The following is a 25224-nucleotide window of genomic DNA, read 5'->3' on the forward strand; positions in this document are numbered from 1 at the left end:
GAATGTGGGACTCACTCCTACAGGGAGTGGGGAGAATGTGCAACACACTCCCACAGGGAGTGGGGAGAATGTGCAACTCACTCCTGCAGGGAGTGTGGAGAATGTGGGACTCGCTCCCACAGGGAGTGGGGAGAATGTGGGACTCGCTCCCACAGAGAGTGGGGAGAATGTGGAACTCGTTCCCACAGAGAGTGGGGAGAATGTGGAACTCGCTCCCACAGAGAGTGGGGAGAATGTGGGACTCGCTCCCACAGGGAGTGGGGAGAATGTGGGACTCGCTCCCACAAGGAGTGGAGAGAATGTGGAACTCACTCCTGCAGGGAGTGGGGGAGAATGTGGGACTCGCTCCCACAGGGAGTGGGGAGAATGTGGGACACGCTCCCACAGGGAGTGGGGAGAATGTGGGACTCACTCCCACAGGGAGAGGGGAGAATGTGGGACTCGCTCCCGCAGGGAGTGGGGGAGAATGTGGGATTCACTCCCACTGGGAGTGGGGAGAATGTGGAACCCGCTCCCACAGGGAGAGGGGAGAATGTGGGACTCGCTCCCGCAGGGAGTGGGGGAGAATGTGGGACTCACTCCTGCAGGGAGTGGGGGAGAATGTGGGATTCACTCCCACTGGGAGTGGGGAGAATGTGGAACCCGCTCCCACAGGGAGAGGGGAGAATGTGGAACCCGCTCCCATAGGGAGTGGGGGAGAATGTGGGACTCGCTCCCACTGGGAGTGGGGAGAAAGTGGGACTCTCTCCCACAGCGAGTGGTCGAGGTCAATAACAGAGATACGTTTAAGGGGAAAGTTGGATAAGTAAAGAGGGAGAGAGAAATAGAAGGATATGGGACTGGGACTAGCTGAAGAGGGGCTAGGAGGAGGCTCATGTGGAGCCTAAATGGAGCAGGCCGAATGGCCTGTTTCTGGGCTGTACATTTGGTGTGACAGTAATTCAGTGTCTGCTGCACTTTCTGATGCTTCAGAGAATTATAACATTTTCAGAGCTCCTTAGCGATAATCCATGATAAAAGCCGCTTACACGAAGGCTGAGTTTGAGTGCGGTTGTCAGAGGTGAAAGGCAAACATACTCACTCTCAACAACAGTCAGCAATTGAGAAAACTGTCAAAACACCAAATTTGCCACTGCTGCTGTGAGTGTTTGGTATGTCGATATTCTCCAATGCCCAGAGGGTGATCAATGGGACACAGCTCACCCAGCTCTTCTGGCAGAAAACAAATGACATGTGCATTCTCCAGCTGTACAGCCTCATGTCCCAGGGCAGGAACTTATATGTTGCAGTTTATCATCAAAGCACTAGAGGCATTGACATGCTCTGTACTGAGATATCAGTCTGATCATCGTCAATTACCATGTAAGTGCACAGTATCATCCAATAGGGTTGATTGGTGAAGGGTGAGCAAGGGAGTGTGAGAGTGTGTGAGAGAGAGATGGTGCGAGAGAGAGAATGTGAGGAAGGGAATGCGAGAGAGGTTGAGCATGTGGGGGAGAGAAAGTGAGCGAGAGAATGATTTGTGAAAGTGAGAATACAGGAGAGTGAAAGAGGGAATGTGAGTGAGAGTATGAGAGGAGGAACGTTAGAGAATGAGAGAGGAATTGATAGCGGACGTGAGAGAGGGGCTGGTTTAGCTCACTGGGCTAAATCGCTGGCTTTTAAAGCAGACCAAGCAGGCCAGCAGCACGGTTCCAGCCTCCCGTTCCAGCCTCCCCGGACAGGCGCCGGAATGTGGCGACTAGGGGCTTTTCACAGTAACTTCATCGAAGCCTACTCGTGACAATAAGCGATTTTCATTTCATTTTTCAGAACGCGAGGGAGGGAATGTGAGAGTGAAAGTGATGAGAGAGAGAGAGAGAGAGAAAGGGGAGAGGGAACATGAGAGAATGAGAGAAAGTGAGAGAGAAAGTGAAAATGAAAATGACTGAGATAGAGAATGTGAGAGGGAAAGTGAGAGAGATTGTGAGAGGGAGTAGAGAATATGTGTGTTTGTGTGCGAGAGGGAGGGAGAGGAGGAGGTTAGACTGATCGGAAAGTGTAAAAAAGCAGAAGTTGACGAGTCTGTCAGCAGTTGGCAGAGATTCAGAAGTAGAGGAAAGCAGTGAAATGATCAGGAATTCAGTGTAATCTCTGACTGTGCTCTGCTTTTATTAAATCTGCTGGGTCCTGTTCAGTTCACAGAGCCATGTAATTTATTCTAATTGCCTGCAGTAACTTTGCTGTTTTGCTGCAACACCAGACTGCAGACGACAGCTTCTGAACAGAGTCTGTGGATTCTGAGATTCTCCACGTCCAAAGAGAACTTAGCTTTGACTGGCCGATTGACAGAGGGAAACTGAAAGGTGGACACCAACCAGATAAGGGCAACAGGGGGCTGGATTGCTCCATGTGCTTGAGGTCAGATACCAGCAGTGTTTTTCTTGTGTGTGTTGTAAGATGATCCCTGTAAAACTCGGGTATCAGGCATCCTTCGCATAGTGGCGCACACATTCCTGTCAAAGTCTTTGGACGTTTCCCTCCAGCCTGAGCTTACGCTGTGTTCTTCAGTCAGGATTCAGTGAGGAGTTTCCAGCCTCGAGCTCAGTACATGGGCTGAAGGAGCTTTAATCGACAACAAACTGAGAAACAGCCAAATGCTTTCATTGAGTGTTGGTGCTGAAGTGAGTGAGACAGCCCCTCGGAGAGAGGAGAATCAGACTGTCACTCGTTCAATCTTTGATATTTTAGAAGAATACTGTTTAAATCACCTGCTCGGTCTAACTCAAAATTGCAATCAGTTAAAGAGCCGAAGGTGAAATCATTGCCCAGAATTTTGTTGGGTTTCACCAAGAGGATTGAAGAGAAAACGTAAAGGAGTCAGTGAGAGAGCGGCAGAGGGAATGTGGGCGATGGATTCTCTCTCAGTGGCCCTGCTGTGTGCTGCTCTGGCTCACGCTGGCTGTAGTGGCCAGTCCAGGGGGATTGAGGGAGGCCGCAGGAAGCTCAGCCGGGTCCAGAACGGAGCGTGCAGCTACACCTTCGTCCTGCCCGAACCCGAGGGGGGCTGCCGCACGACTCCCGAGCACCGCAGCAGCAATTCCCTTCAGCGGGACGCGCCCCAGGAAGAGCAAGAGTGGCCGTCGCAGAAGCTGCAGCAGCTGGAGAACAGGTCGGACAACAACACGCAGTGGCTGCGCAAGGTAAGATCTCCTTCTCTAATTGTCAGTGCCTGCACCTCCTGCTGCTTCAACTCAAGCTGGAAGCAAGGGAACGCAGAACCTGTGGAGGGTACCCAGTTTCCCCAATGATGTCGGACCTCATGCCTTTGTTACCTCAAGAATTAACTGTCCCAATTCTCTCCCAGCCTGAGTGCCAGCTTTCACTCTTCGTAAAACTCAGCTCATCCAAAACTCTGCTGCCAGGTCCTAACTCACACCAGGTATCATTCATCCGCCGCCCCCACCTGCTTGTTGACCTACATTAGGCTGACAATACCTGAATTTCAAAATTCTGATCCTTCTTTGCAAATCCTTCCACTGCCTCCTTGACTCCCTATCTCTGTAGCCTCCTCCAGTCCCTCCCACCCTCCCGATCTCTGTAATCTCCTCCAGTCTCTTCCACCCTCCCTATCTCTGTAGCCTCCTCCAGTCCCTTCCACCCTCCCTGTCTCTATAACCTCCTCCAGTCCCTTCCACCCTCCCTATCTCTGTAATCTCCTCCAGTCCCTTCCACCCTCCCTATCTCTATAACCTCCTCCAGTCCCTTCCACCCTCCCTATCTCTGTAATCTCCTCCAGTCTCTTCCACCCTCCCTATCTCTGTAATCTCCTCCAGTCCCTTCCACCCTCCCTATCCCTGTAGCCTCCTCCAGTCTCTTCCACCCTCCCTATCTCTGTAACCTCCTCCAGTCCCTTCCACCCTCCCTATCTCTGTAATCTCCTCCAGTCCCTTCCACCCTCCCTATCCCTGTAGCCTCCTCCAGTCCCTTCCACCCTCCCTATCTCTGTAATCTCCTCCAGTCCCTTCCACCCTCCCTATCTCTGTAATCTCCTCCAGTCCCTTCCACCCTCCCTATCTCTGTAACCTCCTCCACTCCCTTCCACCCTCCCTATCTCTGTAATCTCCTCCAGTCTCTTCCACCCTCCCTATCTCTGTAATCTCCTCCAGTCCCTTCCACCCTCCCTATCCCTGTAGCCTCCTCCAGTCTCTTCCACCCTCCCTATCTCTGTAACCTCCTCCAGTCCCTTCCACCCTCCCTATCTCTGTAATCTCCTCCAGTCCCTTCCACCCTCCCTATCCCTGTAGCCTCCTCCAGTCCCTTCCACCCTCCCTATCTCTGTAATCTCCTCCAGTCCCTTCCACCCTCCCTATCTCTGTAATCTCCTCCAGTCCCTTCCACCCTCCCTATCTCTGTAACCTCCTCCACTCCCTTCCACCCTCCCTATCTCTGTAATCTCCTCCAGTCCCTTCCACCCTCCCTATCTCTGTAATCTCCTCCAGTCCCTTCCACCCTCCCTATCTCTGTAACCTCCTCCACTCCCTTCCACCCTCCCTATCTCTGTAATCTCCTCCAGTCCCTTCCACCCTCACTATCTCTGTAATCTCCTCCAGTCCCTTCCACCCTCCCTATCTCTGTAATCTCCTCCAGTCCCTTCCACCCTCCCTATCTCTGTAACCTCCTCCAGCCTCACAACCCTCCCTATCTCAGTAACCTCCTCCAGCCTTACAACCCTCCCTATCTCTGTAACCTCCTCCAGCCTTACAACCCTCCTAAACAATCTGCGCTCTCTCCAGTTCTGGCCTCTTGAGCATCCTCAATTTCCGCCACTCCAACGCTGACGGCCGTGTCTTCAGCTGCCTGGACTCTATGCTCTGGATTTCCCTCCCTAAATCCCTCCACCTCTCTCTCCTCCTTGAAGAAGCTCCTTAAAATCTCCCTCTTTGACCGGGCTTTTGCGACCTGCCCTCAGACCTCCTCATGGTGTCAGTTGTTTGATTGATATTGTGCCGGTGAAGCAGCTAGGAATGTTTTCCTGTGTTAAAGACGCTGTTTAAATGCAACTTTCTCTTGTTGTATTGGATGATCTTCACATGCCAAGCTCAAAGTAATCTGCAGCATGCTGGATGTGACAGCCTGGATCCCTTGATACGAAAGCCCCAATCAGGCTGGTGAACCTTGACAAGATTTGCTGATGTTGGTCAGAAGCTGGATGGCTCTCCTGCATTAACAATACTGCAATTGTTCAGGATATTCTGAAAGCTGATCCAATAGAGATGTGTTTGTATGAAAGCTGCTCGTAAGCCAACTGTGCTATGTGGTTGCATATGCTGCGTATATTTAATACACGGTGTCTGTTTTAGATGCTGCTTTCTTTTTATGAATGTAGTATTTCTGTTTGATGACCGTGGAAGTGTGTTTTGTTCGATTGCAGATGTCGGGCTTTGCATGACAACGTTGGCTGATGAATGAATGTGGTTTAAGTGAGCAGTTTATGGATTTTGTTCCAACGATATTCTGAAGCAGCTCCCTTTGAGTTAGCTGTGCAGGTTAAAGTGGGTGGCCGTTTGTGAAGCTGCACTAAAATATAACACACCAGGGCAGCAGAGTGGCGCAGTGGTTAACATTGCTGCCTCACAGCGCCGAGGTCCCAGGTTCGATTCCTGCTCTGGGTCACTGTCCGTGTGGAGTTTGCACATTCTCCCCGTGTTTGCGTGGATTTCGCCCCCACAACACAAAGATGTGCAGGGTAGGTGGATTGGCCACGCTAAATTGCCCCTTAATTGGAAAAATGAATTGGGTCGAACAGCGAATGGTTAGGATCTGGGATGGGGTCTGCCAAGTGTGGTGGACGCAGGTTCAACCGTGGCTTTCAAAACATAATTGGAGAACCAGTTGATGGGAAAAGGCAGCCCAGGGCAGTGAGGATAAGGTGGGAGACTGGGATTAGCTGAGTTACTCTTGCAGGGAGGGGGCACAGATGTGATGGGGTAAATGGCTTCCCTCTGGGCTGCTACCATTCTATAATTCCATAACTGGAGTGATGGCAAATCATCAGCTCTGCCTAACATCTCATTTCAGTCACTGCAATCGAAATAAAGTTGGGGAGAAATGTAAAGAATGAGACCAACAAGATCGCACAAGGTCAGGATTCACCCCATTGAGGGCAGCACGGTGGCGCAGTGGGTTAGCACTGCTGCCTCACGGCGGCAAGGTCCCAGGTTTGATCCCGGCTCTTGGTCACTGTATGTGTGGAGTTTGCACATTCTCTCCCCCCACAACCCAAAGAGGTACCGGGTAGGTGGATTGGCCACGCTAAATTGCCCCTTAATTGGAAAAAATGAATTGGGTACTCTAAATTTATTTTAAAAACGATTCATTCATGGAGCTCCCGTTTGATTGGTAAAGAAAGTGGTTTAATTGCCACGTGCAGGTTGTGTCCAATGTTCCGTTTCTATTCTGTATTTGTTATGTTTCCTGGGGCTAAGGTGGGGAATCTTACCCCCACTGAACACACAGGTGCTTCACAGCAGTCCTTCACACTGCCTGGCACAAATAGATTTTGTTCAGTTGTGCTAAATGCGTCGAAAAGCCAGAGCTGCACACTCTGGTGAAAGAATTGTGAGCGTTTCAAACAGACAGGGACAATCTCAGTCTCCACCAGACATCTTTCGATTTGGCCTCTCTTCAGTCTATTGAACGGAAAGACTGCTCTGTGTATAAACAAGTCTGTAAACACGGGACCAGATCCAACACCCTCATCATAACAGAACCTGGTGACACTGCTCCACACACTGGCTGTGCACCCGCGACTGAACGGATACAAGCCGTGATTGTACAATTTTATTTGGAAGTGGCGAAGGTGTTAACCCCCACAGTGGCCTTCTGCTTTCAGCAGGGGACTGTATGAATATGTTAACCATAGTTTGAAACAGTGAGAAGCTTTGAGGGGGGCAAGTGACATTCTTCAAATGTTTTTTTGCACTGAAGGAGCAGGACAGAATTTTCAGTATTTGTTGCCGTGGTGAGCTGTCACAATGGAGTGTCGGCCAAGATTTTGTCTTAACTTACTTGAGTTCGAGAAGTGTTAATGTAGCATCAACAAAGCGTTGCGATGCATTTCTCTGTTCGTGTCCCATTGCTCTGTGTAATGGAGTGTCTGTGGTTGAAAGCTGGAGGGAGGGGTCACTCTAACTTTGGCCACCAGTTTAAGATGGAACGATAAAGAACCAGCCGTCCATCGCACACATCCCTCCTCCAAGCTTCCTCTCTCTATTCACCTCAAACGTACATAACCTTTGCGGCTTGTTTTTCCTTGTAGTTGGAAGTAAGTAAAGTCAGAATATCTGTTCAAACTGACTGAGTCTCCTGCAGAAACCACACTGTCCAAAGCCAACCTCACCCCTCACACAGAGTAAAACTCCAGACAGTGTCTGAAACAACTCTGTCATTCAGAACCTCCAATTGAGCTCCACAACCCTCCAGTGTTTATTAATACCGCTCCTAATCCGCAACGTACAGATACAGACACTGGAGATGGGGGTAACAGAAATGCACGAGAGTGCCAAGGCTGGAAAGAAGGACTCATTAAGGCTGTTTATTAGGGTAGATGTGGAGAAGATGTTTGCAGCTGTATGGGGATCAGGGGCTGTAAAGATAAGATAGTGACTCATAAATCCAACAGGGACCTTAGCAGAAACTTCCTTTTTCCAGGGAGTGGGGAGAATGTGGGACTCACTCCCACAGGGAGTGGGGAGAATGTGGGACTCACTCCCACAGGGAGTGGGGAGAATGTGGGACTCACTCCCACAGGGAGTGGGGAGAATGTGGGACTCACTCCCACAGGGAGTGGTTTGCAATGAATAACACTTATGCATTTAAGGGGGAAGCTGTATAAACACATGAGGGAGAGATAAATAGAAAGATGTGGGGATGGGAGGGGAGATGAGGTAAGGTTTGTGTGGAGCATGAACACCAGCACGAAGCAGTCGGGCTGAATGGCCTGATTTTTGTGCTGTAAATTCTACATAATGGCACGTTTCACAAAGCATGCAAAAACTGGCACAATGAAAATGTGCCCCCATTGGCCAGTGTTTGAGATTGAAGACCTGACTGTAGCTCAGGGTAGGGAGGGTGATAATTCAGACCTTAAACCCTCTCCCAAACCCAGCTGGTATCCGTAGCCCCAGCGTTTATTTCCAATCTCCCTCTGATCACTTTCTCAGTTGAAACTGGTCGGAGGTGGGGGGGGGGGGGGGGGGGGTTCTGAGCATGGGTCTCCATTTAAACCATGAAAATTAATGACCTGGATGAAGGAATCACGAGTTCTTTATCCAGTTACTGAGACTTTACTAAATTAATTGGGTAGAATGACCCAATGGGACATAGACATATCTTTTCTGGAGGGCAATTCTAAGTGATATTGCCACCCACCCCCCAATTGTCCAGTATGTTTCCAGTATGGAAAATCTGAGACAGATGGAGTTCAATCCGGACAAGGGTGAGATTGCCCACAATGGATCACAGAAAGACAAACTGGAATGTGGTCTTACTGGTGAGAGAACGTCCAAGAGGTGGAGGAGCGAAGAGATTTGGGTGTCAACGTGTTGTAATTTATACAGATTTACCAGAATGATACCAGAGTTAAAAGGGTTAAATTATAAGGACGGATTGCGCAGATTTGAGTAGCATTCATCAGAGTTCAGAGGATTGAGGAGTGATCTAATTGAGACTGTTTAAAATGTTCATATGATTCATTAGGAGGGAGAAGATGTGTCGTCCGGCTAGCTTGCCAAAAGAAGACAGCACAGCCCCTTAAAATTAGAGCCAGTCCGATTAGGATTAACATAAAATAGCATTCCTGCACACAAAAAGTATTCCAAATCTGGAACTTTCTCCTGCAAAAATGCTTTGGTTAGTGAATCAAGGGATTTGTGCCTGATTGTAGGCATGCCTGTGTGTGTATGAGTGTGTGTGTGTGAGGATTTATGTGTCTATCCATGTATCTGTCTTGTGTGTGTGTGTGCTTATGTCTGTGTGTGTGAATGTGGGAGTGCATGTGTCTGTGTCCGTATGAGTGTGTGTTTGTGTGTGGGTGTGTATGTGTCTAGCCACGTATCTGTCTTGTGTGTGTGCCTATGTCTGTGTGTGTGAATGCTTATGTCTATTTTGTGTGCTGCATCTGAATGTCTGTTAGTATGTGAGTGTGCGTAGTTATGTCTGTGCACATGTGTATGTCTGTGTGTGCGTGTCCGTATGTATGTGTATGTATGTGTTTGCATCTGTGTGTGTATGTGAGTATGTCTGTGTGTTTCACATGTGCGTGTGTGAGTTTGAAAATGTCTAAGTGTGTTAGTATGTGAGTGTGACTGTGTGTGTATGTCAGTGTTGTTTTAAGATGTTGGGCTGGATTCTCCGGTCGCTGACCGGTGGGAGAATCCGGTTCCCGATCGAATTGGGAGCGACGCCGCTTTCGTGATACTCTGCCCCTTCCAAAGCGGCCACGTATCGATGGCCTGGGACATTGCCTGAGGGCCGCCGCCTCGATGCTCCGCGCCCGACCGGCCGAGTTCCCGAGGGCGTGGGGCTCGTGTGGTCTCACCCGTCAGATCGCGGTGCGGCAGCTGCGGACACAGTCCCGCACTGTCACAGTCAGGAGAGGGTCGATCCGCGGGCAGGAGGGACAATATTCGGAGCTGGAGGCACTGTGGGTGGGTGGTTTGGGGCGCGCGAACCAGCCGACGGGGGGGCGCTATTTCGCAGGCTGGGTCCGCAAGCGGGATCTGCCATGTTGCACGGCACGGCTGCTTCAGGCTGCCGCCGTGTGCGTGCGCCGCCATGGACCCGGCAAATCTCTGGGGCGTATTGGCAGCTGGAGCCGAGTGCTCTACGCTGCCGACCTGCTAACCCCCAGCAACACAGGGAACGGTGGCTGATTTACGCCATTTTTTCTGGCATAAAACGCCACTGCTCCCACGCCGGCGTGAGGACATAACCCCAGAATGGGAGAATCAAGCCCACTGTGTGTAGTTTGTAGGTCTGATGAAGAGGTTCTGAGTCTTATGTAGTTCAACAGTAAGTGTTTATTAACTGCACATAACTTTGTAACTATATACCGTATCCAGTCTAAGTTAGGAGCTGTCTCCAAGCTTGCCTCTACACAAGTCTCTGTCCAGTCCAAGACTGCCTTTCAGACCCAGGTCATGTGTTAATTTGCATTACATTGTGGGCAGTACGTTAGAGTGCCACATTAACACTTTCTATTCTAGACCCTTACACTGCAAGTGTGTGTGAGTCTGTGCGTGCCTGTGTTTGCATATTTGTGTGTGTATATGTCTGTGTTTATGTCTGTGCGTGTATTTGTATGTCTATGAGTCTGTGGGTGTGTATGTCTGTGTATATGTTTGTGTCTATGTCTGTGTATATGTTTGTGTCTATGTCTGTGTGTACGTTTGTATGTCGAAGTGTTTGCGTGTGTATGTGAAATGAAATGAAAATCGCTTATTGTCACGAGTAGGCTTCAATGAAGTTACTGTGAAAAGCCCCTAGTCGCCACATTCCGGCGCCTGTCCGGGGAGGCTGGTACGGGAATCGAACCGTGCTGCTGGCCTGCTTGGTCTGCTTTAAAAGCCAGCGATTTAGCCTTGTGAGCTAAACCAGCCCCTGTCTATGTCTGTGTGTACGTTTGTATGTCTATGTGTCTGTGGGTGAGTTATCATGTGTGTTCACTTTAGTTCTCTTTAATGACTCTCCGAGCTCAGGGAATTCCAGTGCAGTTACTCTTCCAGTTCCTTGCTGCCTGTTTATGGCAGGTGTATTTTTTCAGACCCAGATCATTTCCCTTTGGTGTGATTGTTCAACATTTACGTCTAATTGAAGCTGCACATTCCTGTTATTCCCAGAAGGTGAGATGGCAAAGCTCCGGCTGGGGGTCAGCTACCTGCTAAAGGAGGGCCAGCAAGATGGGGAACTTCCTGCTGGGCCAAACTTAGTCAGATTGCTGTACCCATGTCTCAAATACTCTTAAATCAAACCTTTCCCACCTTTGACATTGCTTCAACTCTCACACTGTATCTCTGGAGGGTTGCAACGTGAGGCCTTTAAAATCAGACATTCCAGCAGCGAGTAGAATATTACAGTGGAGGAATAAGCCAGTTCTAAATGATCCAAATTGTTTTATATTGCTGGGATTGGATCATGTTAATGACACATTAATCAGCAAGCGGATACAGGGGATGGGAATGCACAGTGAGCTGTCAATCTCCAGGACTTGTTGTTCGATTTACACCATTTATCTGACACTAAGCTGGCCATTTCCTGCCCGAATTCGCTGGGGGCGAAAATGGAGATGCCGGTGGAAAATCTCACGGGATCGGTTAAACGGGAACCTCGGTGGCAAGATATCATTCTGTGATTTTCCCCACCCCCCTCACCGGTTATCTCACAAAGTTCCATCTCAGAAAGGGTGGGAACGACTCCCGGTGGCGGCTATGAAGCACATTTGGCGGCTCCCGCTCTGGTCGGACTTTTGGACCTTTCCCCCCCGATTTCCTGCCGGACATGAATTGTAAAACTGACGACGGAGGCAATTGTGTCCTGAATTCCCACATCGGTGCATGGAGAGAAGGACTAGAAGTGCTGGTAAAGGCAGAAACAGAAAGACAGAGAAGGCTTGGGCTGAAGCTGCAGCAGGGGACAGCATGGCGGAGGACCGGACCTCTGGTTTGTCGACCCAGCGGTCAACGGAGCAGCTGAAGCAAGTTACTCAGGAAGGCTTTGCTAAGCAGAAACGGGACTGCTTGGACCCGATAAAAGAGTCGATTGAGCAGCTGCAGCACAGATTGGATGCCCAAGATCGGGCGATCCAGAAAGTAGAGAAGGCGCTGGCTGAGCAGGAGGAACATCAAACTGCGGTGGAGTTGGAGGTGGGGATGCTGAGAGACCAGCAGAAGAAGCTCCCGGAGAAGGTGGAGGACCGAGAGAATAGGTCGCGCCGGCAGAACTTGAGAATGGTTGGGCTCCCGGAGGGGTCCGAAGGAGCGGACGCTGGGGCAGACATCGCAGATATGTTTGAGAAGCTGCTGGGGGAGGGGATATTCTCCCGGCCCTAGGAGGTGGACAGGGCTCACAGAGCGCACGCGAGTGGGAGACCCCCCGAGGGCAATGGTGGTGAGATTCCACAGGTACTTGGATAAGGAGCACATTCTACAGTGGGCCAAGCAGACACGGAGCTGTAAGTGGGACAACAGTATTCTGCGGGTTTACCAGGACCTGAGTGTGGAGGTGGCCACGTGAAAAGCAGCTTCAACCAGATTAGGTCGACCCTGTTTAAGAAAAAGGTGAAGTTCAGACTGTTGTATCCGGCCCGTCTCTGGGTCACGCACGAGGAACAGCACTTTTATTTTGAGTCGCCTGAGGACGTGCTGGACTTTGCGAAAAGAAAATGAAGCTGTTTGTAATGCCGTCTGTATTGATTTGGGACCAGTGGCAGAGCTGAGTGAGTTTAGGTTTTCATTTGCACTGTTGGGGGATGGAGGTGTGTTTGTTTAGATTTTGGTGTTTTTATGTTGGGCAATTGTGTGGGGATTGTTTGATGTTGGAGTATGTTTGTATGAGCGGGGGGGGGGGGGGGGGGGGGGGGTTTGGAGGGAACAATAGGTGGGAAACTATCCGGCACCAGGGATGGGGGCCACCAAGCTAGCTGGGTGGGCTAGCTCATAGAAGCGCAGTGGGGGGGGCTGCACATATGTTCGGTTTATCAGAGAGGGTTGGGTTACAGACAGGAGGTTGGGGACGGAGGCTGCCTGGGAGCAGGCCGGAGGAGGCACGGAGCATGGGCCGGAGGCGGGCCCAAAAAAGGGGATGGCTGATCGGCAAAGGGGGGGGGCAATGAGCCCCCCAACTAGGCTGATCACCTGGAATGTTCGAGGGTTAAATGGGCCGGTCAAGAGGGACCGTGTGTTCGTGCATCTTAGGGGACTGAAGGCGGACGTGGTAATGTTGCAGGAGACGCACCTTAGAGTAACTGACCAGATTAGATTGAGGAAAGGCTGGGTCAGTCAGGTCTTTCACTCGGGACTAGACTCAAAGACTAGAGGAGTCGCGATCCTGATCAATAAGCGGCTGCTGTTTGAGGCGGGTAGAATAGTCTCGGATGTGGGAGGCCGGTACATTATGGTCAGTGGGAAAGTGGAGGGGGTGCAGGTGGTGTTAGTAAATGTGCATGCGCCAAATTGGGATGATGTGGAGTTTATAAAGAGGATGCTGGGGAAGATACCGGACCTGGACTCACACAGGTTGGTCATGAGAGGGGACTTCAACACAGTTATTGACCCTAGCTTGGACCGGTCAAGCTCAAAAACGGGCAGGGTAGCAATGGCAGGGGAGCTAAAAGGGTTCATGGAGCAGATGGAGGGGGTGGATCCATGGAGATTTGGGCAGCCGAGGGTGAAGGAGTTCTCCTTCTACTCACACATGCATAAAGTGTACTCCCGGATTGATTTCTTTATTTTGAGTAGGGCCTTACTGGCAGGGGTGGTGGACACAGGGTACTCGGCGATCACAATCTCAGACCATGCTCCGCACTGGGTTGACCTTACATAGAACATACAGTGCAGAAGGAGGCCATTCGGCCATCGAGTCTGCACCAACCCACTGAAGCCCTCACTTCCACCATATCCCCACAACCCAATAACCCTCCTAAACGTTTTTGGACACTAAGGGCAATTTATCATGGCCAATCCACCTAATCTGCACATCTTTGGACTGTGGGAGGAAACCGGAGCGCCCGGAGGAAACCCACGCAGACACGGGGAGAACGTGCAGGCTCCGCACAGACAGTGACCCAAGCCGGGAATTGAACTTGGGACCCTGGCGCTGTGAAGAAACTGTGCTAACCACTGTGCTACCGTGCTAGTAAAGACAGTAATCAGCACCCACAATGGAGGTTAGATGTGGGACTTTTGGCTGACGAAGGGGTGTGCGAGCGGCTGAGGAAATGTATTCAGAGCTACCTGCAGGTCAATGACACGGGAGAAATTTCAGCAGCGATGGTCTGGGAAGCACTGAAGGCGGTGGTCAGAGGGAAGCTGATCTCGATACGGGCCCAGAGGGAGAAGGTGGACAGGGCAGAGACGGACCGACTGGTAAAGGAGATACTACAGATCGGTAGGAGGTATGCAGAGACCCCAGAGGCAGGGCTTTTTAGGGAACGACGGAGGCTACAGGCGGAGTTTGGCTTGTTAACCACAGGGAGGGCGGTGGAGCAGCTGAGAAAGGTGAGGGGGGCGATCTATGAGCATGGAGAGAAGGCCAGCAGAATGCTTGCACAGCAGCTTAGAAAGAGGGAGGCAGCCAGGGAGATAGGGAAAGTAAATGACGGAGATGGGAACCTGGTTGGAGATTCAGCAGGGGTGAATAAGGCATTTAGGGATTTCTACAGTAGGCTGTATAGGTCGGAACTCCCTACGGGGCAGGAGGGGATGAGGCACTTCTTGGAGGGGCGGAATTTCTAAAGGCGGGCAGGGAGCTGGTAGAAGGGCTGGGGGCCCCGATCAGGTTGGAAGAGATAGTGGAGGGTCTGAAGGCCATGCAGTCAGGTAAAGCCCTGGGGCTGGACGGGTACCCTGTGGAGTTTTATAAAAAGTTCTCTAGGATATTGGGGCCGGTGTTGATGAGGATGTTCAATGAGGCAAGGGAGAGAGGGGGAGCTGCCCCCGATGATGTCACACTCCACGATTTCGCTGATCCTGAAGCGGGACAAGAACCCGGAGCTGTGTGCATGAGTCGGTGTTTAAGTGTGTGTGTGAGTCAGTGTGTGTGTGAATCAGTGTCTGAGTGTGTGTGTGAGTCAGTGTGTGTGTGAATCAGTGTCTGAGTGTGTGTGTGAGTCAGTGTAAGTGTGTGTGTGTGAGTCAGTGTGTGTGTGAATCAGTGTCTGAGTGTGTGTGTGTGAGTCAGTGTGTGTGTGAATCAGTGTCTGAGTGTGTGTGTGAGTCAGTGTGTGTGTGAATCAGTGTCTGAGTGTGTGTGTGAGTCAGTGTAAGAGTGTGTGTGTGAGTCAGTGAGTGTGTGTGTGAGTCAGTGAGTGTGTGTGTGAGTCAGTGAGTGTGTGTGTGAGTCAGTGAGTCAGTGAGTGTGTGGGTCAGTGAGTGTGTGAGTCAGTGAGTGTGTGTGTGTGAGTCAGTGAGTGTGTGTGTGAGTCAGTGAGTGTGTGTGTGAGTCAGTGAGTGTGTGTGTGAGTCAGTGAGTGTGTGTGTGAGTCAGAGTCAGTGAGTGTGTGGGTCAGTGAGTGTGTGAGTCAGTGAGTGTGTGTGTGTGAGTCAGTGAGTGTGTGTGTGTGAGTCAGTGAGTGTGTGTGTGTGAGTCAGTGAGTGTGTGAGTGAGCGTGTGAGTGAGCGTGTGAGTGAGCGTGTGAGTGTCAGTGTGAGTGAGTGTGTGAGTGAGTCAGTGTCTGAGTGTTTGTATGAGTCAGTGTGTGAGTGTGTGTGTGAATCAGTGTGTGAGTGTGTGTGTGAATCAGTGTGTGAGTGTGTGAGTCAGTGCCTGGGTGTGTGTGTGTGAGTTAGTGTCTGGGTCAGTGTGTGAGAGTCAGTGTGTGTGAGTGAGTGTCAGTGTCGGTGAGTCAGTGCCTGAGTGTGTGTGTGTGTGTGAGAGTCAGTGTGTGTCAGTGTCTGAGTGTGTTGTCAGTGTGTGAGTGAGTGTGAGTAAGTGAGTCAATGTCTGAGTGTGCGTGTGTCAGTGTCTGTATGTGTGTGTTTGAGTGTGTGTGAGTGTGTGCGAGTGTGTCTGAGCATGGGTGTGAGTGTGAGTGAGTGTGTGACTTGGATTGGTAGGTCGGGATCGATCACTGTGTCAGGACATACGGATCCACAGCTTGAAAAGTGCTGGTTCATGGGTAAAGAGCCGGGGAAATAAGACTGGTGGAATCGCCGCTTCGGCGAGCTAGCACAGGTATGATGGGGCGAATGGCCTTCCTTGAGTCTATGCATTTGAACGAATTGGAATACTCAATGGATGGACCTTCATGTGTTACTGATTAGCTCCATGTTCCAGCTCTTTCAGGCTCTGCATGTTGAATAGCAAAGCTGTTTGTGAATCTTTCCCTTGGGAAAGGATGACGATCAGTCAGAGGTTACCCCCCGCGGTGATGAGGAGGTCCCGCAGGAGAGCAGAGGGACAGCTCACATACGGAGCAGAGGTATCAGTTAAACTGGAGGGACACGACAGGAATGGATATCGGCCAACGGTCTGTTTACATGCGGGGAACATTCTTTATGTCTTTAATTTAAAAACAGGGTTGAGGACAGAATCACCAACACATTCCCAGCCACTTACCTGACATTCTTCCAGCCAGCCCAATCAGAAATATAATTTTGCTTCATTGAAGAGTCAAGAGGGAATTCTGAAATATTTTGCTGCAAATTAAAATAATAAGATGTCGCTTACACATCAGTTTGAGGAGAATTGCAGGGTGGTGTGATAGATACTTCTAATTCCACATTAAACCTGTGCAAAGAAAGATGTGTAGATTGCTGAAGATTTTGGAATGGTTTGAGAGGCAGCGTTCCTTCCGTGATGGAGAAGGTAAGCACCCTTCACTCTGGCATCAAAGATTGTTGGTTCAAGACCCACTGCAGGACTTCAGCACAAAACCCCAGACCGACACACCCACTGCAGTACTGAGGGAGTGCCGCACTGTCAGAGGGTCAGTACTGAGGGAGTGCTGCACTGTCAGAGGGTCAGTACTGAGGGAGTGCTGCACTGTCAGAGGGTCAGTACTGAGGGAGTGCTGCACTGTCAGAGGGTCAGTACTGAGGGAGTGCTGCACTGTCAGAGGGTCAGTACTGAGGGAGTGCCGCACTGTCAGAGGGTCAGTACTGAGGGAGTGCTGCACTGTCAGAGGGTCAGTACTGAGGGAGTGCTGCATTGTCAGAGGGTCAGGACTGAGGGAGTGCGGCACTGTCAGAGGGTCAGTACTGAAGGAGTGCTGCACTGTCAGAGGGTCAGTACTGAGGGAGTGCCGCACTGTCAGTGGTTCAGTACTGACGGAGTGCTGCACTGTCAGAGGGTCAGTACTGAGGGAGTTCTGCGCTGTCAGAGGGTCAGTACTGAGGGAGTGCCGCACTGTCAGAGGGTCAGTACTGAGGGAGTGCTGCACTGTCAGTGGTTCAGTACTGAGGGAGTGCTGCACTGTCAGAGGGTCAGTACTGAGGGAGTTCTGCGCTGTCAGAGGGTCAGTACTGAGGGAGTGCTGCACTGTCAGAGGGTCAGTACTGAGGGAGTGCCGCACTGTCAGAGGGTCAGTACTGAGGGAGTGCTGCACTGTCAGAGGGTCAGTACTGAGGGAGTGCCGCACTGTCAGAGGGTCAGTACTGAGGGAATGCTGCACTGTCAGAGGGTCAGTACTGAGGGAGTGCCGCACTGTCAAAGGGTCAGTACTGAGGGAGTGCTGCACTGTCAAAGGGTCAGTACTGATGGAGTGCCGCACTGTCAGAGGGTCAGTACTGAGGGAGTGCCGCACTGTCAGAGGGTCAGTACTGAGGGAGTGCCGCACTGTCAGAGGGTCAGTACTGAGGGAGTGCCGCACTGTCAGAGGGTCAGTACTGAGGGAGTGCTGCACTGTCAGAGGGTCAGTACTGAGGGAGTTCTGCGCTGTCAGAGGGTCAGTACTGAGGGAGTGCCGCACTGTCAGAGGGTCAGTACTGAGGGAGTGCTGCACTGTCAGTGGTTCACTACTGAGGGAGTGCTGCACTGTCAGAGGGTCAGTACTGAGGGAGTTCTGCGCTGTCAGAGGGTCAGTACTGAGGGAGTGCTGCACTGTCAGAGGGTCAGTACTGAGGGAGTGCCGCACTGTCAGAGGGTCAGTACTGAGGGAGTGCTGCACCGTCAGAGGGTCAGTACTGAGGGAGTGCCGCACTGTCAGAGGGTCAGTACTGAGGGAATGCTGCACTGTCAGAGGGTCAGTACTGAGGGAGTGCCGCACTGTCAAAGGGTCAGTACTGAGGGAGTGCTGCACTGTCAAAGGGTCAGTACTGATGGAGTGCCGCACTGTCAGAGGGTCAGTACTGAGGGAGTGCCGCACTGTCAGAGGGTCAGTACTGAGGGAGTGCCGCACTGTCAGAGGGTCAGTACTGAGGGAGTGCTGCACTGTCAGAGGGTCAGTACTGAGGGAGTGCCGCACTGTCAGAGGGTCAGTACTGAGGGAATGCTGCACTGTCAGAGGGTCAGTACTGAGGGAGTGCCGCACTGTCAAAGGGTCAGTACTGAGGGAGTGCTGCACTGTCAGAGGGTCAGTACTGATGGAGTGCCGCACTGTCAGAGGGTCAGTACTGAGGGAGTGCCGCACTGTCAGAGGGTCAGTACTGAGGGAGTGCCGCACTGTCAGAGGGTCAGTACTGAGGGAGTGCCGCACTGTCAGAGGGTCAGTACTGAGGGAGTGCTGCACTGTCAGAGGGTCAGTACTGAGGGAGTTCTGCGCTGTCAGAGGGTCAGTACTGAGGGAGTGCCGCACTGTCAGAGGGTCAGTACTGAGGGAGTGCTGCACTGTCAGTGGTTCAGTACTGAGGGAGTGCTGCACTGTCAGAGGGTCAGTACTGAGGGAGTTCTGCGCTGTCAGAGGGTCAGTACTGAGGGAGTGCTGCACTGTCAGAGGGTCAGTACTGAGGGAGTGCCGCACTGTCAGAGGGTCAGTACTGAGGGAGTGCTGCACTGTCAGAGGGTCAGTACTGAGGGAGTGCCGCACTGTCAGAGGGTCAGTACTGAGGGAATGCTGCACTGTCAGAGGGTCAGTACTGAGGGAGTGCCGCACTGTCAAAGGGTCAGTACTGAGGGAGTGCTGCACTGTCAAAGGGTCAGTACTGATGGAGTGCCGCACTGTCAGAGGGTCAGTACTGAGGGAGTGCCGCACTGTCAGAGGGTCAGTACTGAGGGAGTGCCGCACTGTCAGAGGGTCAGTACTGAGGGAGTGCCGCACTGTCAGACGGTCAGTACTGAGGGGTGCTGCACTGTCAGAGGGTCAGTACTGAGGGAGTGCTGCACTGTCAAAGGGTCAGTACTGATGGAGTGCCGCACTGTCAGAGGGTCAGTACTGAGGGAGTGCCGCACTGTCAGAGGGTCAGTACTGAGGGAGTGCTGCACTGTCAGAGGGTCAGTACTGAGGGAGTGCTGCACTGTCAGAGGGTCAGTACTGAGGGAGTGCTGCACTGTCAGAGGGTCAGTACTGAGGGAGTGCCGCACTGTCAGAGGGTCAGTACTGAGGGAGTGCCACACTGTCAGAGGGTCAGTACTGAGGGAGTGCCGCACTGTCAGAGGGTCAGTACTGAGGGAGTGCCGCACTGTCAGAGGGTCAGTACTGAGGGAGTGCCACACTGTCAGAGGGTCAGTACTGAGGGAGCGCTGCACTGTCAGAGGGTCAGTACTGAGGGAGAGCTGAACTGTCAGACTCTGGCAACAGTGACTACAGTTTAAAAATAAAAAGCCAGGGATGTTGGGAATGCTCAGCCTGTCAGGGAGCGCCTGTGGAGAGAGAAACACGAGTTTGCCATGTTTCAGATTGGTGATCGACGGCGTCAACATGGCCTCAGGAGCAGAGATTCTGGCCCCTACAGGGGGCCAGCACAGCACTGGTGTGACCCACGCCGCACCAGTTACTCATCCTGGCATCAACTGGGTGCCGCGGGGTCTGCGCATGTGCAGTTGCACCTGCGCCAATGCACGCAAGCGCAGTGGTTCCCTTCTCCGCGCCGGCCCCGGCGCATGGCTGCAGGGGCCGGAAGAGAGGAGGTTCCCAGCCAGAGAAGCCGGCCCGCCGATCAGTGGGCCCCGATCGCGGGCCAGGACACATCGGTGTCCCCCCATCCGGGGTCAGAACCCCCCCCCCCCCACAAGCCCCCCCCCCCCCCCCCCCACCCTTCCACGCTGCGGTCCCACCGGCTGAGAGCAGGTGTGAACGGCGCCGGCGGGACTCGGGTTTTTTACGACGGCTGCTCGGCCGATTCTCTGCTCTGCGCGATTCACGCCCGTCGCTGTGATTCTCCGGCCCAGCCCCGGGCTGGGATTATCCTGCCCCCTGTGCTGGCCATTTACTAATCAGTGAGTGTGTTAGCTCCAGGTTAACATCACAATTTCAATTATTCCTATTGTCTTAATAAACAACTGAATTGGTGATCTGGGGAGCGATCTGTGTCATATTGACACTGCCAGCATCATCAGTGGTCGTCTTGATGGAGGTAGCGCAAAATATATCTTTTTAAAAATTCAGTTCGATGGAAATCGTCACTATCGGAGTTGGAATGATTAAAAAAAATAATTTGCTCTTTGTGCAAAATCGCTTCCTCTCCTCCAGCAATAGTGTTTCGATAAGGCACTGGCACCGTGTCAAAATCATGGAACTACCATCTCACAATACTTAAATATAAATCACGTCAGACGTTAAACTGGGACTCTCTCAGGGTGTGAAGGATCGCCTGAGACTCTGTCGAAGGAGAGTCAATGACAGTTCCTCTCTGTGCCCTGGCCAATATTTAGCCCTCAGTCAACATCAACTATAAAACAGACTATCTGGTCATTTATCACATCGCTGTTCGTGGGATCTTGCTGTGTGTCTATCGCCTGCCACGTTTCCTACATTGCAACAGTGACTACACTTAACTCAGAAGTACCTCACTGGCCGTGAAGTGTCTTCGGACACCCTGAGGTTGAGAAAAACACTCTCGAAATGCAAGTTTTTATTTTCTAATTGTGGATGGTTAACCACCAGCAAAAGCGAGGCAACAGATTTTGCACAACATCCTCCAGGGAGTCATTAGCAAACGATCCCAGTGGATTGAAGCCTAAACAAATCTGACTGATCGCTGAGCAGACAGTTGAGTTTAAAAGGGTAATACTGATGATGAATTGTATAGTTTGGCAGTTCAGCGAGGACTGTGGAGCTGTATTTTCTGATGGAACTACGCTGATCAACCAGAAATGCCGAACTTTCTTTGAACCGTTATTGTTTCTGATTTTGACTCAAGTTTCCAGATATTGCACCATCCTGGTCACATGATCCATTCTTGGCATGACAAAGGTCCGTGTGGGCCTGGGATCTGGCATGTGTGCACGGTGACAATTTCATAATGAGCATTTCGGAGGTTATGGGATTGGCTTGACGCTGTACAGGTCAATTTCCTTGTTGCTGAGTTAATCGCTGGGGGGGGGGGGGGCTAAGCTGCCACTTGTGGGTCCATGTCTTGTATCAGCCTGTGTTATTATTGGCCAATGAGCAAAGGCTATAACGCAAAGCCCATGGCCATATTGTTTGTCAACCATCGCAATCCAATTCATCTACATGTGGAGTCAATTCATGATTAACTGTCGAACTAAATGTTGCAGAATAATTAAACTGCCTCTTGCTGGGCCATGAAGGTGTGAAATTATTTGCTCCGTAGCTTTCAATCTTCTCTCCTTGAAGGCGTTTCGGAGAAAAATGCCATGCGTCAGACATGTGGCTTATATCAACATGTGACTGTCATTACCCGATGTACAATCACTGCCAAGTTGTGTCAATGGACACATACTCTGCTCACTAGACTCCCATAAACTGATTTTGATACATTTTTTTGTTCGCTGAGAGTGTTAAGAGTTACAGAACCAAGGTGTGTCGATGGTGTTACAATACAGATTGCCTATGATCTGATTGAATGATGGAAGAGGCTCAGCGGGCTGAATAAGACCATAAACAGGAGCAGGAGTGGATCTAACAACGTCCCTCCAGCCAGCTCTGCCATTCAGTTTGATCCTTTGCTTCAACCCCACCCACCCGCCTTCTCGCCGTATCCCATCTACTGATCCTGGCCTTGAATATAGTCAATGGGCTCCTTGCGTTCCCATGTTGCTGTACAATTCCGACCACCAGACCCGCGGTGACCATAACACTCCTTTACCAGACTGGTGGAAAGAGAGAAAGAAAGCCCTTGCATTTACGGAGCGTCTTTCATAACATCAGGACATCCCAAAATGTTTGCAGCCAATGGAGGTCCTCTTGAAGTGCAGTCCAATTTACATGCAGCAAGATCTCAAAATAAGCAGTGAGATAAATGGCCAGAAAATATGTTGGGTGGTGGATAAATAACAATCCTGTTTTGAAAAGGAGCTGGGTGGGTGGGGGGGGGTTCTTGCCGGTGTCTTGGGCCAATGCTTCACCCTCGACTTGCATCATTTAGAAATATATAATCACCCTGCTCATAGCCCAGGAAACGGAGGCCGGTGCTTTCAGTCCCATCAGAGTTTCCATCGAGGCAGTTCCAAGTGCAATGAAACTCCTGATTTATGGAAAGTTGACTCTGGGAAGATCCCAATCTATTGGTTCCTTACAAGTTTTAATAGTGACCCAGAAAAGCAAACTCTTTGTCCGACCCCAGCACTTTTGGAGACGAGGAATTGTCACGGTTGCCATAAAATTCGACACATTGTACAAACGCTGAGGAGCAGAGATAAGCATCAGAGGCTGCTGAAGCTGCCACTGAAAACGGTGCCGTCGGCCCACACACCCTGGGAGGGCTGGGTGACACGCCAATGACATGACAAATCCAGGGTCATTTGGAATCACGTGCTGTGTTGGAGTGGGGAACCCTCTACCATCTCCACCCACCCCCCCATCCCCCTTTAGCCGATGAAGAATGATGACTGGACAAGCGAGTGGGGGATGATTAAGCCTTTGAGGCTGCTGTGGGCTCTCTGTGTTGTTCTGAATTGAGAATGAGCTGACTGCTCAATTAACCCTTTATGACTCCAAAGAATGAAACAGTTCCTTGAATACAGCAATAATCATTAGCTTTTTATGCAGCACCTTTAACATAGCAAACCATCCCCGGGAGCTTCACAGCAGCATTATCAAAGCAAGTCTGACACAGCACCACACAAGCAGATATCAGGGCAGGTGACCCAACGATTGGTCAGAGAGAGGTGTCAAGGAGCATCCTAAAGGAGGAGAGTGAGGTGGAGGGGTTTCGGGAGGGAATTCCAGAGCGAGGGGTCCAGGCAGCTTAAAGCACCAGCGGGGAAGAGATTAAAATCCAGGGTGCTCAATGGGCCAGGCTCGAGTAGCAGAGAGATTATGGAGGCTGGCGTGGGCTGGTGGAGATTACAGAGATAGACGGGCACGAGGCCATGGAGGGATTTGTAAACAAGGATGAGAACTTTAAAATCTCAGAATCCACCAAATCTTCATTTTGTTTGCTGAATTTTTGAAAGTTAAAAAATGAAACAGGTGAGCCATCATTTCTGAATCCAGTGGTTTCACTGAGCAGAGGAGCGTCTCGATGTAGTCAGTCCACTTTCACTGTGAGTGAGAATACTAGAAACCAGCTGGCATCAGAAACAGAGAGCCCGGCTTTCCCAGTTAGAACATAGAACGTACAGTGCAGAAGGAGGCCATTCGGCCCATCGAGTCTGCACTGACCCACTTAAGCCCTCACTTCCACCCTATCCCCGTAATCCAATAACCCCTCCTAACCTTTTTGGTCACTAAGGGCAATTTAGCATGTTCAATCCACCGAACCTGCATGTCTTTGGACTGTGAGAGGAAACCGGAGCCCCCAGTGTGGCTCGTTCTGGGTGAGTGTGCTTAACACTCAATTTGGCTTTGGAGTCGCCAGGTATCGTTAAGATACCGCCACAAGTTTCAAGTTCAAGTTCAAAGCAATAAATCCATACACCAGTTAGTAAGTTCAAACAAGACACGTTTATTATATTTCAGTAATCTACTAATCATGCATATAAAACTATAAGACTAGGCTAATCCTACCACTAATGGGCCAAATACTTATCTGGATAAGGGGACTGCCGGATCAGGGAACAATGACCTCTAGCTTTGTCCTGGGTCCGCAGGCTTCCAGTAGTTATGGACTAAAGGGGGTCAGGAGTGTCTATTCCCGTAGCGTGCGTTGTATGACACTTGCGTGTTGGCGGCTGCTGTCCAGACCTCTCCTCCTCAAGGTTCTTCTGCTGCAACGGTGTTCTGCTGGGAGGGCTGGCTGGTCAAGGAGAGGCTGGCAGAGAGAGAGAGCTGGGGTCGGGGTCTCTGTCTTATACCTCTCTCAGGGTCTGGGCGGACCCTCTATTCACTCGCAATCGATTGGGTCTCTTCCCAATCGATTGATTTGAATTCCCCAATAACGGGGCAGTTCCTCGATCCCTGGGCGGTTCTTGGGACTTATTGTTTTGGACTTCTTTTGGCGCCAGGAAGTCTGGCCTTCCATTTAATGTATCGATTTGTGTTAACTTGTTTCCATTGTACCTGGGGATCGCCCGGTATCGCCTCATTAGTATGCTAACTTGTTTTCTTTCACAGTGCTGTCTGGTTTCTGCAGCATTCAGAACTGGTTTCTGCAGTAGCCAGAATACACAAGAGCTTTGCAAGCTGCTTGCTTTTGCAACATGTCCATTTTCCCTGCATTCCTTGCAATCTTCCATTTTGTGTTGGGCAGTGGTCACCCCAGGTGGCTACACCGGAGGAAACCCACACAGACACAGGGAGAACGTGCAGACTCCGCAGAGACAGTGACCCAGCGGAGAATGGAACCTGGGACCCTGGCGCTGTGAAGCCACAGTGCTATCCACTTGTGCTACCGTGCTGCCCTAAAGTGAGGAGTTTAGACCATGGTTGCCTTTTATCTCACTCTCTGTATATAGTTATTACTTCAATAAACTATTATTTGTTAATCAACGAATCAACATGGCGATGACCCATCTGCCAGGATATTACAAATGTATTTGGGCAGCACGATAGCACACGTGGCTAGCACTGTCATATCCACGTGGCCGCTCGGCCCATCCGGGCCGGAGAAATGGCGGCCCCGCCGATTCCAGCGGCCTGTGGCTGGCGCCAACCGCGCTGGTGCAAATGGCGCCGATTCTCCGCACCTCGGAGAATCGTGCGCCCGCGTTGGGGCGTCATGGCGATGCTCCGGCCCGGCGCGGGGCTCGGAGAATCCCCCCCCAAGTATTTACCCAATTCCCTCTTTTGAAAGTTATTATTGAATCTGCTTCCACCTCCCTTCCAGGCACCACCCTCCAGATCACAACAACTCGCTGCGTGGACAATATCCTCGTCTCCCCCTCTGGTTCTTTGGACGATTCTCTTCATTCTGTGCCCCTCTGGTTACCATGGTTCCTGTCAGTGGAAACATTTTCTCCTCAGTTACTCTATTAAAGCACCTCATGACTTTGAACAGCTCTTTCAAATCTCCCCTTTAACCTTCTCAG

At 51.1% G+C, this 25224-nt stretch overlaps 1 protein-coding gene across 1 annotated transcript in view; it reads left to right on the plus strand.

Moving 5' to 3' along the window:
- Positions 1–2069: 2069 nt before the first annotated feature.
- LOC119972854 (angiopoietin-1-like) overlaps positions 2070–25224 on the plus strand; it is a 183826-nt gene continuing 160671 nt past the window's right edge. Inside the window, exon 1 of the mRNA XM_038810360.1 lies at positions 2070–3182. Coding sequence (XP_038666288.1) covers positions 2883–3182 — 300 coding nt within the window. The 5' untranslated portion in view covers positions 2070–2882. The remainder of the gene's footprint in view (positions 3183–25224) is intronic.

The sequence above is a fragment of the Scyliorhinus canicula genome, chromosome 10, assembly GCF_902713615.1.
Source record: "Scyliorhinus canicula chromosome 10, sScyCan1.1, whole genome shotgun sequence".
In the NCBI taxonomy this organism is placed as follows: Eukaryota; Metazoa; Chordata; class Chondrichthyes; order Carcharhiniformes; family Scyliorhinidae; genus Scyliorhinus; species Scyliorhinus canicula.